The sequence below is a fragment of the Zophobas morio genome, unplaced genomic scaffold, assembly GCF_036711695.1.
Source record: "Zophobas morio isolate AGI-343-1 ecotype UQ-CSIRO unplaced genomic scaffold, CSIRO_AGI_Zmor_V1 ptg000369l, whole genome shotgun sequence".
Lineage (NCBI taxonomy): Eukaryota > Metazoa > Arthropoda > Insecta > Coleoptera > Tenebrionidae > Zophobas > Zophobas morio.
The window spans coordinates 112,388-124,916 of record NW_026972473.1 but is presented as its reverse complement, the minus strand read 5'-3'; the positions used below and the strand labels follow the sequence as shown (position 1 = coordinate 124,916).

The following is a 12,529-nucleotide window of genomic DNA, read 5'->3' as shown; positions in this document are numbered from 1 at the left end:
ATTAGCTTGTTATTTTGGACCCAGAAGGCTTTCATGAGATAAAAAGGGGTTTAACACCTCAAGAGTCACAGATAATTGATAAGGCTTGATAAGTGAGACCAGTGAGATCCTTTTAAAATCAGTACATTTTATAGATCTCTTTAATTACGTGCTTTACCGGCAATAACACAAGGTAAAATGGAGCTGCCATTTTAATTATAAAGCAGATCGCTCACTCTCTTCTACCGTTTATTTATAAAAAATATATTGTAGCAGTGGCTATCGAGAACAATCTTCATGACCAATGGGACCTAACTGTTTCTGTTAGGAATTCCCCAAGACTGACCTTGTTACCTAAAGAACTGGACCAATTGACCGTCGTGAAACAAAATTCTTGTCGGTGGTCAGAATTGCAGAGATCCTTCTTGAAATAGTGAAGTGAAGTGAACTCGTCAACTACGCTGGACAAAGAGGTTTCCTTGTTTCCGGTTCTTCAGAACCGATACATATATCTTTAAAAGGTATGGCTTGGTCAGTGGCAAATTACAATCAACCCACCTAAGAGAAACCTGTCTTGAGCTTAATGGGTGTTTTTCTAGAAATCTGGACTAATTTTAAAGGTATTTTTGCAACGACAGCATAGAGAATATGTCTTTTAATAAATGTAGTTGACTATAAAATACTTAACAATAAAAGCCAAAATGTCATATAGTTTCTGTAGTTTACAAAAACGGAGTCGAATGAAGCATCTAGGAGAAATCTTGTGTACGAAATGGGCAAAGAAGAGACCGTGAATACTTATTTACTTACAAATGTTTTTCCGCACAAAATTTATCAATCGACTTTATACAGTACACTGCAACGTTTTAAGAGTGGAGTGAGAGAGTATAGTAAAAAAGAAACTAGTCGTAAAGCTGTCAAAATCCCCAAGTAGCAACGCCAGAAAGTCAAAATAGCGGACAGATTCGTGTTCTCTTTGCCTAACCGCAAGAAATTGGCGTAATCCCATCTTATTTGTGTAATATTCTTAAAAATAAACATTTTATGATATCGGAGAAAGCAAATCATACCAAAGCGTCCAGATAACAAATTCAACTTGCAAAACCAAGTGCGGTCGTTTGTTGGGAAACTTTTATATTGGACGAAGGTTCATATTTTACTCTTTCACACACTACTATAAATGAAAATTGTGGTTTTCGTACAAATTATGCCTCTGAAGCATCTTCTAGTGTTAAGTTTGTCAAAAAAGCAAAATTTGAAGGTTTAAGTGCTGGTATGGGCCGCTATTGGGCCTAAGTTGTTTATTTATTCTTAAATCCGGATTCGCATATATTTAGTGTACTTTAGTGACCATATTAAACAAAAAAATTTTCCGTATATTCATGACGATTACCAATGTGGGCAATATGTTCCCTGGCCTAAAAGACCGTAGTAGACTTTTGCGATAGAACATTCACTTTGTAGAAAAAGAGGAGGACAACCTATTAATTGCCTGAAGCTCGTCCAATTGAGCTCGTTGATAATAGGAAAGGTTTACTCTAAGGGGTGGCGAGCTACAATCACAAAGCGGTTGATAACACAAAACGAATACTGCTTGAAGGAAATAGGCGCTGCTACTGTACAGAGGTTCTCCGAGTTCACTTATAAAAGAATCGACATTATAAAAGAAATGGTGTAATTGAATTTTAATTATTTTTTATTAGTTACCGATTCAACTAATTGCTAACATGTGTTAATAAAGTTTTGCTGTTCAAATCTCGATTATTTAAGTAGAATCTTAACTGTAGACCACATTACTAAATACACAATTAGCCCACAAATCTACGTTGTAAAAGGAAAATTACTTAGTAGGGCCAAGTTATTAAATTTAGCGGTTAGTTTAGCGTATTAATAAAATAATTTCTTTTTATGGTCCGAACCTAAAATTAATATGTATAGGTCTAATGAACAAGTACCTTTCATTTCCTTACTAAAATGTCGGCAAAAAACAATATGCTTTAATAATTAAAATATATACAATACATATCACAACAAACCATGCAAAGTAACAGAATATTCAGATACTTTTACTATCTATACCACGATTTACAGTAAGGTGAATTCACCTTTAAAAAAAACCGAGTCTTAATAACAGATATGATTAATCTTCGCGGAGTTTATCTAATAATTAAAATTATTACAAGCTTGCAATAACGTCCACTCAGCAGTTATTCTAGAAAACATAAAAGTCCACAAAATATGAAATAACTTTACTTTGTTTTTAGGTGAACTTTGTTTTTCTTAACCTATAACGGACCCCATATCAAGCAAAGATGTAAAATAGAACCCGAAGTTTGAAACTCTTCAAATTACAGGAAAAAGATGGGCAATGTTTCTGCTTTTCAAACCATTTTAAGTGGCTAGAAAACGATGTTTCTAGAGTATATTGTTAAGTAAAAAAGTTTTCTTCATACTTTTATAAAAATATCCTGAAACTGGTCGTAAATAAATGTACCTCCATGTAAGTATCTCGACACATATTTATATTTGCTCTAACAAAGAAAATTAAAATCAAGGCTTCTATATAGTTTTTAAAAATCAATTAAAACTGCCTTATCGCTCGAGATACTAAACTATATCCTTTATGAAAGGCTAACTCTTTTTAATATACTCTAAAAAAAATTAACTGAATATTATGCAGTTTATTAGTGCAATATAAATTAATCTATAATTTAAAAAATAACTCTTTTAGATGGTTTAAAAGCCGGTGAAGTTTTTAAAATTTCTATAGATTCGCTACCTTGGCAGTTATAAACTTTTTTTTTGAAGTCTATCATATAAAAAATATGTCTTCGAATTATATTTTTTTTATAAAGGAAAACTAAAGTAGTAATACTGCACCTGCTCGAGCAATGTTAGAATTGTTTTCTAGCAAAGGGACGTCTTCTACAAAATATTCTAAAAGTTCTTATAGAACGTAAAGTCGTTCATCTTACCTTTTATACTGCATGTAAAAGAAAGAAGAGAAGAGTTTATACTCTCGTGAGCTGAAGAGGAAAATAAAGGTGTGGCCGCTACATTAAATATAGTTTGAAACATAAATCTTTAGTAAAATAATATACACTTTTACTCGCTGGTCTTGAAGTTAAACAAGTACTGCTATCTTCTCTATTTCTTTTAGATTCACAATAAGTCTCCTTGTCTTAAAAAGCAGTGGAGATAGTTTGTAAAAAGCTTAAAAAAGTATGAATTCCAAAAGAATCTGTGCTAAAAAAATAATATCAAGAACAGTCGTTTAGCAAAGGAAAAAAAACCTTACATATAACCTTGCACTCTTTTATATTTGTTCTTGACTTGCTTCTTTGATCCTTAATATAATAAGAATTTTAAAAATAAAATTTAAAAACGTCCTAAGGGTATGAGAAAAAAGAAACGTAAGCAATCAGTTTTATAGACCACCTTTATTTGAAACTTTTACATCTTTAAAGTCTTCCCACTTAGTGGGGCTATAACATTTTTTCGTAAAGCGAGCGTAGCGGGTCATTAGACATAAAAGTAACTTTAAAAGAAAAGCAAGCAGTAAAACCCAAAGAAACCCCTCCCAAGCTAATTCTGATGAACAAGCTCTACCTACCTGGGCACGCCTTCCTAACTTTAACAGGTGGGATTTTAGTTGATGAACTATAGTATTTACTACTAAAACGATTTTAGAATTTAGATTCTACACTTTAAGTCTTTGTGAAAGAAATATAAGGCTGAAAAAAGCCAGAAGACCCACAAAAATAATGAGCTCTGAAGGCTCTTCTGCTGGGTATTGCAAAAGTAGGGATGTATATTCTCATCATTTTTAGTATTAGGTAAATAGTTTATACTAATTATAATATACGTGTTGGTGGTTACCACTATATAAACTTTTAATGAGATCCACGTTTAAGAGTAGCGCTAATTTTTAAAAAAAAAGTCATTTATTTAAAAGGGTCTGCATTTCCGTAATTTTTCAACTAGTTAGCTTTTTTATTCAGCGACATAAGTTTGCTTAACCTTTCAACTGACAATTATTAAGTTTCGCTTCTTACTTGCTTATGCTTATGGACTATAAGTTTCCTACAATCATCTGCTATTGCGCGTAAAAACGAGTGCACACTAGTACCACAATATATTCACAATCAAGTATCATTAGATTTGAAAGCAATACTTTGCTGCTAGCCATAAAGTTTTTTTTAGATCTCTAAAGAATTCTCTTCAGAGTTGGTGTGACACCAATCCACCTGCAATAAAGTATTTTTGCGGAGTGTAGTTAATGTTATGTACCCGGGGGTCGTTTATTAAGGATTGAGTCCTAGCGAACTTCCTTACCTTATTGAATTATTTCATTTTATTAAATTTGTTATACCATTTAATATTACCATTTGATCCAATTTTTAGTAATAACTAGTCTCTTCCTACTAAAGCGGGTGCCCACTTCCTGACACGGCAGAGAAATCTATCAATTATAATGGACAAGATTCTGGGGCTTAAAATAAATTTTATTTCGCTCTGTAACTAAATTTACCACTATGTTAGTTGCTGCCTAATCCGTTAGAACATGATACTCAAACTTACCAGAAATTGTTTCAGAGACCGAGTCTGTCGTTTAGGGTCACCTACTCTTGCAAATTGAACCTAGGCGACAAGTGGTAAACATAGTAACCAGTAACCTATAAGAGATTAAGGAGCATGTAACATAGCGAGGGCTAAACTGCAATATCATGATATAAGCTAGCCGGTGGCGCAGACTGCTAACTAGAAAGATATGTATGTATAAAACATAAAGAAAAAGAAAAAGAAAAGAAACAGTTGGGCTCCAAGCTGAAATGAAAGCAAAATTTTTTTAACCTAATTTATAGCTATGACTTTGACACTTGTTGTACCAACACAAAATTAAATAGGTATAGTTTAATAGTTAGGTGGTTTTGTAATAGTTACAATGTTAATAAGCACAAGATCTATCTCCTTTAAGTCTTGTGGTTTTTTGCGTTTAGTCGCTTTGCTAGGCTAGTAAAATTAATGAAGTATAATATAGTTTCTGTATTCATTAGTTATTATACTACTTCGGTCACTTAAATAGATAATATTGGCGCCCAATCATAACAATTTTGCTACATTAAGCTACCAACTATTCATTGTACTCTGTCCCCGTTAATGCAAAATTCTACTTACTTGCCACATCTAGCGCTCACTGATAAACCCCTTTGGCCACTATCCAAAGCGGTAAAGCTGTTTCTTGCTTTTCATCTAATTAATTTCTTGACCAGAATTGTATAGTTTAACAACAGACTGACTATTCAAATCTCCTAATTCATCGCAACCTTTACATACGAGCTTCGGGTTAATTGTACTTCTTATTCAGAAGCTTCAGCCATTTTAGGTTTTAGAAGCACTACCTAACCATGATTTCATTTTAGTCGACAACTCTAGTAAATTTACTATTAATAGTTTTTTGCATTTGCGTACGATTACTTTGCTTTCTCAATAATTATCTTTAACTATATAACGGATCACACCTAACTAAAAATAGTCATTATTCTGTGAGGGATACCATATTTAGCTATCCTTTCAAAAGTTAGCATTTAGTTTTTCACTTAATACATGAAAAGAGTATTTCCAGGAGGCAATATATCGGAGTGATTTATTAGAGGAGTCGTAATTATGCCTACAAAATCTCAAAATAACAACTGACCCAATAACTTAAAATTTGTACAATTAATTAAACAACTTTTATATCGTGAAAACTTCAATAAACTGCTCAAAATTCTTCTTAACGGTCCTTAAAATCGTTAAAAATTTGCCTTTAGATGAGCCCCAGGTTCAACTTAGTGGGAGCGATCTATGAATTGATACGCGTCGGGAGTTAGCGGATCCCATAAAATTATAGTTATTATTTTTAAGTTCCGAAAAGAGCAACACCTTTTAACTTAAACGCACAGCGCGTTGACCTCATGCCCATTTTTAATATGTATACTCAAAAGTAGACTGTTTATGAATGTGTTGCATACTGTGTACATAATTCGAGGGCGAATGAGTTATTAATTAGTGAAAGAACTCGTCAGCAACATGGCCTTAGGGACAGTCATTATACTCCTCGAGAGTATGCACTTGCGCTATTCGTGCATAAACCCCTTAAGGTTTAGAAGAATTAGCTAAAGCGGTTTAAGGTCTTTCAATAAATCTACCATAATTTACCTGCTAAAAATACGGTTAGAGGTATCCCTACACGCATACGCAAATTAACCTTAAAACGCTCACTTGAACTTTCATTTAGGTTTCTACCATAAGCCCTGCTTGACCATTGCTAATCAAGCTTAAATTCACATAGTATTCTATCCATCTTTAAAAGACTTTCAAACTTCGAAAAATTAATAAAATAAGAGCAGTTTATAGCGCTCCTTCCTATCTGCAAAAAATCATACTATAAAGAGAGGGCGCCAGTATTGCAAACTTATAGTAGCTACACTAACAAAATTTAAATACTTAGAGCTCTTTTTAAGGAGAAGTAGTGTACATATTAGGAAAGTTACAATGTCAGGTAAAACCGTGCATAGATATGGGGAGAAAAGTATGGCTTGCTTAAAAGAATGCGTTTATCATGAGATACTCCACACCTACTCGTGGTAATTTCTAAATTATAAGTACCTTGCAAGAGAGCTCCCCGGACTCAAGTTTGTATTCGACTTCCACTTATGTACTTCCTTTTTATAATTAACAAATTTAAGCGACAATGCCTAATGGTTTACATAAATATAGTTAAAGAAAATTTTATGGAACTAAAATCCGGGGGCTACTAAAATTGTAGTTTTGTGTGGCGGTTTTCTCACGAGCAAAGGATATTGTACTTTATAATTTCATCCTACTTCATTGGTACACTCTTTTTAAGGCGGATGACTATCCAAACTAGTAGTTAGTAAGCAGAGTTGACTTCGAGGTTCTCCCTGCTTTTGAACCTTTTTTTCCATCTTTTTTTTTACACTTAGAAGCAGGCATTGCCAAACTGAATAATAAAAATAGGTCTAATATTCGAAATTTAATTTTTGCTTTAACAATAAAAATTTTAGCTTAATTTTCAACTTTGTCTAGTGGTATGCCGACGCACTTTTCAAAACAACTAAATTTGAAGTCTCTTTACTATAATGTAAAAGAAAACCGATTTCGGCTTCACGGAAGCCCTAACATTGTTACAAAGCTTTGTATAGTTGGAAGCGGGCCAGCTGGTAACTATAATCATTTTAAAGCTCTCTTTCAATGTCAGTAATATCTTAAATTGTTTATTTATTTTTATTAATTTACTTGATATTGTTAGGTTTTTTTACGGCTCTGCGCCTACTTAAATTAGTCCCTCCTACCTTAAACTTTACCATAGGTAAAAGAATGCTTAATATTTTTAAATTATTGCCATTCTCTTTCAAAAAGACATATTTGAAAAACTCCCGTTCGCTGGAGGTTTAGTTCGTTATGGTGTAGCTCCGGATCACCCTGAGACAAAAGTATTTATTGTTTTATTATTTACAAGTTATTATTTACCTCAACTTTTTTTAAAAACATATTGAGTTATAAGAGAAGTTTTTTTAACTAATAAGAAAGTAGATTAAGTAGTCGCTATATATATAAGCTCCCTTTTTGTTTGCAAGCATTATATAATACAAGATAATTTTATAGAGGGTGATGTCCACGTTTGAGCAGTGCTTGCGCAACACGAGGATCAGGTTTCTGGGGAACGTAAAGATCGGCGAAGACATAAAGCTAAAAGAGTTGCGCCGATTCTATGCTGCCACTATTCTCTGCACGGGTTGAACTTATAAGTGTATTGATTGGCATATGTTTTCTATATTTTTGTGGTGCTTTGGGGTTTTGATTCAATCACGAAATGACTTGGTCGACAAATAAGCTTCGCTAGTTATTTTTACAAAAAGATTTTTGTAGTTAATTTCTAATTAAGTCTGTCAACCCTCTCTGTGCTCCGGCTACACTCGTAACCCGCGCTTCTTAAGGTGCCGAGGATAACCGCACTTGTTTCCCTCAAGCCTCAGGCGTTCACGGCCTTTATTCTGCCAGGTAACAACCCTGAAGACCTTGGCGTGTGTCGATCTACTTCCGACTGTTACTAAGTTTTTTCGTTGTAGAGTTACGTATGTGACACGGTAAAACTTACCAGCTATCTATGTGTTGCTGCTGGCTAAGGTCGCCCCTGCTTAGTGCATTGTGAAATTTAAAAGTATATAGTAGTATTGCACTACTACACTACATATAATATTTAGAATTAGCTTTACACCTTTTTTCAATATCTAAAAAGGCGTTTTGTTAACTGGTACAATGGCCACCCCGAATATGTGAACGAGAAATTTAAGCTAAGCGAAAGCCGCACCGTTTTGATCTTAGGAAATGGGTGCTCGTCGTATATTTTCGCTGGAAATCGCTAGCTTAAACTTTGTTTTATACGGAGTATTTAGCAATGTTGCTATGGACATCAGCCGAATGATGCTGAAATCCCCTACAGAGCTAGAGAATACCGACATTTCTCCTTACGCCCTGGAAGAGCTCTGGAAAAGCAAAGTAGAGAGAATTATTTGCGTCGGCCGCCGGGGCCCCGCCCAGGCAGCCTATACTATAAAGGAATTTCGGGAACTTACGAAGCTTGGCGACGTAAGAATTAGTATTCTTGATGAAGACGTGAAACAAATGAATGACGATTTGCGGATACTCGGCAAAAAAGTGAGAGACACCGAGAAAAGTGCTTGGAGGAGGTGGGTGGCTTGCACTGGCGTCAAGGGCATCTTCCCACTGCTCCTCTCCACGCATATCGGGGGAGAAAATAGTTTTAAAAAGTCGTTAAACGGTCCCTATTAATCAAGTTAGGCAAATTTTAAGTGGTGTACAGCTGCACAACAAAAGTTGAAAAACTATTCAAGGCATACTTCTTGATTGGTAACGTATTGCCTTTTTTTTATTTAGGAAAAGAATTCTTAACCTTTTTAACGAATGCTACCTTTCCTCAAATTTGAAAGATTGGTAGTTTTATGTTATATAACACAGCATTTTCTTTGTTATTGTTATTTAAGTAGTTCGTCCAAGAAAAGAACCTTCGAGCTCAAATACTATCGGAGACCTCTCCAGCTCGTCACGGACCATGTGCGTTTTGGTTCATGTGCGCGTCTTCGGTGCGGGCTTACCTGTTGTTTAAAGGCTGGCCGCATAACCCACGTGGAATTTCAGAAAACCCGACTTGTTCCTGAAGGCGCTGAGTCATTTGAGCACGCCGAGTTCCAGCCGACGGGTATGCATATTTTTATAACTTCTGGGTATAAATTTCGTTAAGTATGAAGTTGTGGGTAGTGTAACGACTAAATTATTTTACCTGTGCGCACGGCGGTACACGTTTTTCCTTCATATTTTATTTTTAGAGACTACTGAAAGAATTCCGTGCGATCTTGTATTCGAAAGCGTTGGTTATAAAAGCGTTCCTATTGAAGGTCTATTTTTTTTTATTCGTTATGTATAATGTATTTTTATCACTTTTTTGTTCAGGTGTTCCCTTTGACTATGAACGCTTTTTGATCCCAAATGTGCGGGGAGCTGTTATCAGCGACAAACAAACTCAGTTGTCCCCGCTGTACTGCTCTGGATGGGTTAAAAGAGGGCCAAGGGGGGTAATACTGAGCTCAAAGCTTGACGCAGAGGAAACTGTGGACAAGGTTAGTCCTTTCTGTCCGTATTACTGTTTGTATCCTTCCTCAGTTTTTTTTTTAAAAAAAGATTCTTGAGGATTTGGATACCGGGGTAATAGAATACAAAGAAACCCACCAAGCAGAAGTTTGCGATTTGTTAAAAACACGTAATCGTCGATTTATAACCAAGAACGATTGGTGAGCGGATGTTTTAAAGAGTTATACTTACTCACACCAAAATGTAAAAGGTTTGCGCTCTATAACTACGAACTCGAGCAGGGAAGAGCCTCTAATATTAGTGGCCCTAAAAAAATTTTAAGTGTCGAGCAAGTTTGGAGGTATCTAAAGGAAATTAAGAGTGGATAACGTGGGGCTCCTCAAGATGCTTTCTTAATAAACTTGAAACAAAATATTTCTCTCTTTCATGTTTTACTACTACATACTAATTAACACTTCCCTACGCTTTTCTCCTTTGTTATGTATAAGGCATGCACGTCTGTTAACTTAACACCAACTACTTGGGTAACGCTTTCGACTAAAAATTAAAAAAAATATTACAGTGCTCTTTAGAAAAAGCGTAAATAAATAAAATGAAGCCAAAGGCTTAGAAATCCTGGGGTCCTGGTCGAAAGCACATGAAGGGGAACTTATATAATATGAACAATCTTTATTACTAATTATATTGCATTTTGAAAAAATATTACAGCATAAATAAATAAATAAAATACAGCTGTACTTACCAACTGTGTAAAAAGAATAAAGAAAAAAAAACCAACTTAACCAAAAAAGGATGCTTTCTTATATATTAGTTATATAGAACCATAACAGAATACATTAAAAAAATAAATAATTTCTTAAAGATTGATAATTAAAATTTTTATTTTAGGCAATAGTGACCCGTGTTGTTATTAACAAAGTAATATTTAGAATTAAAATTAAAATTTAAAAAAATTAATAACCATGTAACAATGTAAGCCAAAGAATATATTATATCACTATAAATAGTAGTAATAACAAAGATCACGTAGAGGTATAGTGAACAAAAATTGAAAAATAAATATAAAGTACTCGAGTAAACAACAAGAGGATTGCTGAAATCTTTAAATATTCTTATTCTCAAACCACGAGAGTTCTTAGCTTCTCTTTCCAAAAGCTCTTAACCCATTTTACCTACTATGATGAATTACCGCTACTCAAAGGATATTTTCAAGTGGTGAGACTCAACGCCCTGAAATTTTATAAACTCGAAAAACACATTTTTTAGAGCGGACTATCTGGTTAATACTTGCCACGCGTCACACAATATCATTAACTACTTCCTTTTCCTTTTTTACCTTTATTGCTGTTATTAACGTTTTACGCAGAAGTTCAATACATTCGAGCGCCGAGACTGCTTAGTTTTGCTAACTACTTAAATTATTCTTCGTAATTCTTATAAAGTTCCCACTAGTCAAATCATTTTATATGTTAAATATATGTGTGCTTTTAAATACAGAAAGGATAAGTGTGCGCTTAAAGCTCATAGAACCCATGTCCAGAGCTCATATGTAAGTCCTTGAGCCCACTATCGGTATTATGCATGCCTACTAACACTTTAAAAAAGCAGTAACTGCAGTTGAAAAGACACTTTAAGTCGTTTTAGAACCAGATTGTGGCGCAACGTGCCACTGCGGACAAAATAAGGTGCGCCTGCTGTCGGAGGGGCTTGTTATGTTGCGTTTTCAAGAGTACAATGGTCGATGATTTTTGTACTTATTAGAAACAGGTTCGTTGGCATTATCAGGGCGCACGCACATTTCGCAAAGGCGCGTTTATTGCTTAGGGACATTGCGCCTTTGTACTTAGCAGCGGCAGTGCGTGCGAGTTCTGCTTTGACCATATTAGTAACGAATTCTACTATTACCGCTAAGTTGGTTTATTTACCGATGCTGATAGTCAAGTATCAGACCTGAAAATCCCATACGATCTTAACACCTTCGAGTGTTAGAAGCGTGATTAGTGCAATGCATCTTGAAATGAGCATTGCACTCCGCATTAATGGTCACTTCCCACGATACAAGTTGGCAAGTGTTTTCAGGTAGCGTTGCAAGTGTTTTAGTAATAATGAAAGACGTTCGAGAAGGCGTAAACTGTGATTTCATTGCGTAAAATGCAACGCGGGTGTGAGAATCGCAGATAGATTGCAAAAGACAAGGGTAGAGATCTAAGAACCTTGCAAAAACAAGCTCTCGGTCGACGGTACGGCGACAGCGCAGCGCGAATTCTTACTCTAAAGGTGCGTTCGCATAGAAACGATGTTAGAATCTTGTAGAGGGCTAACGAAGTACCCAGTGCGCTTGTTTACGCTCGTGCAACGAGTGGTGAATGTGTGAGAATAGATTTGGGCAGTGAAATGTAGACACATGTTTCTATAAATGGAAATTTTACTGTTTATTTATGATGTAAAGGAATTTAAACACATGCTGGATATCATGAAATGTATGTTAAAGCAAATACTGACTTCTAGAAAAAATTATAAATCTTACTCTTTTTCTTCGTTTTCTTCGTTCTTTCTTTCCTTTTTTTTTATCTTATTTTTGTGGGTGTGCTTATTTTATATTTATACACTATCGTGCAAAATTGTTCAATATTTTGCTTTTTTTTCATTCAATAAAGAATTACTTTTCAATAACTTTATGGACTACTTTAAAATTTATGCACAGTAAACTTCTATGTTTTAGCTACATTTTGTTAAATACTTGATCTTAAATTTGTTTAATATTCGAAAAGATATGAGCTTGGAAAGTTTAAAGAATATAGAAACAATTTTGCACGTAGAAAAAATCTAATTTAATAAACGAGGTTTTAATCATTAACTTCCTTTTGCCAGGCTC

General features: G+C 34.6%; 2 protein-coding genes across 4 annotated transcripts; one reads left to right on the top strand and one right to left on the bottom strand.

The window, feature by feature from the left end:
- Nucleotides 1–1,517: 1,517 nt before the first annotated feature.
- On the bottom strand, nucleotides 1,518–3,548 carry LOC135120289 (uncharacterized). The gene is made up of 7 exons (XM_064044592.1): nucleotides 3,418–3,548; nucleotides 3,285–3,326; nucleotides 3,089–3,160; nucleotides 2,955–3,032; nucleotides 2,860–2,904; nucleotides 2,703–2,788; nucleotides 1,518–1,532 (listed from the first exon to the last, which is right to left on the bottom strand). The coding sequence occupies exons 1-7, from the start codon at nucleotides 3,500–3,502 to the stop codon at nucleotides 1,518–1,520; spliced, it is 423 nt and encodes a 140-aa protein (XP_063900662.1). The 5' UTR covers nucleotides 3,503–3,548.
- A 3,342-nt stretch (nucleotides 3,549–6,890) lies between these two features.
- Nucleotides 6,891–10,024, top strand: LOC135120279 (uncharacterized). 3 transcript variants are annotated; one of them, XM_064044578.1, is made up of 15 exons: nucleotides 6,891–7,002; nucleotides 7,072–7,205; nucleotides 7,295–7,354; nucleotides 7,405–7,478; nucleotides 7,651–7,780; nucleotides 7,983–8,046; nucleotides 8,285–8,377; nucleotides 8,442–8,735; nucleotides 8,944–9,000; nucleotides 9,054–9,120; nucleotides 9,175–9,265; nucleotides 9,393–9,461; nucleotides 9,517–9,683; nucleotides 9,745–9,854; nucleotides 9,905–10,024. In XM_064044578.1, the coding sequence occupies exons 2-15, from the start codon at nucleotides 7,076–7,078 to the stop codon at nucleotides 10,020–10,022; spliced, it is 1,524 nt and encodes a 507-aa protein (XP_063900648.1). In that variant the 5' UTR covers nucleotides 6,891–7,002; nucleotides 7,072–7,075; the 3' UTR covers nucleotides 10,023–10,024. The 3 variants fall into 3 exon arrangements, with proteins under 3 accessions (XP_063900648.1, XP_063900647.1, XP_063900649.1); XM_064044577.1 differs by having other exon boundaries at nucleotides 9,051–9,120; XM_064044579.1 differs by having other exon boundaries at nucleotides 9,051–9,120; nucleotides 9,745–9,904; nucleotides 9,956–10,016.
- The last annotated feature ends 2,505 nt before the right edge of the window (nucleotides 10,025–12,529 follow it).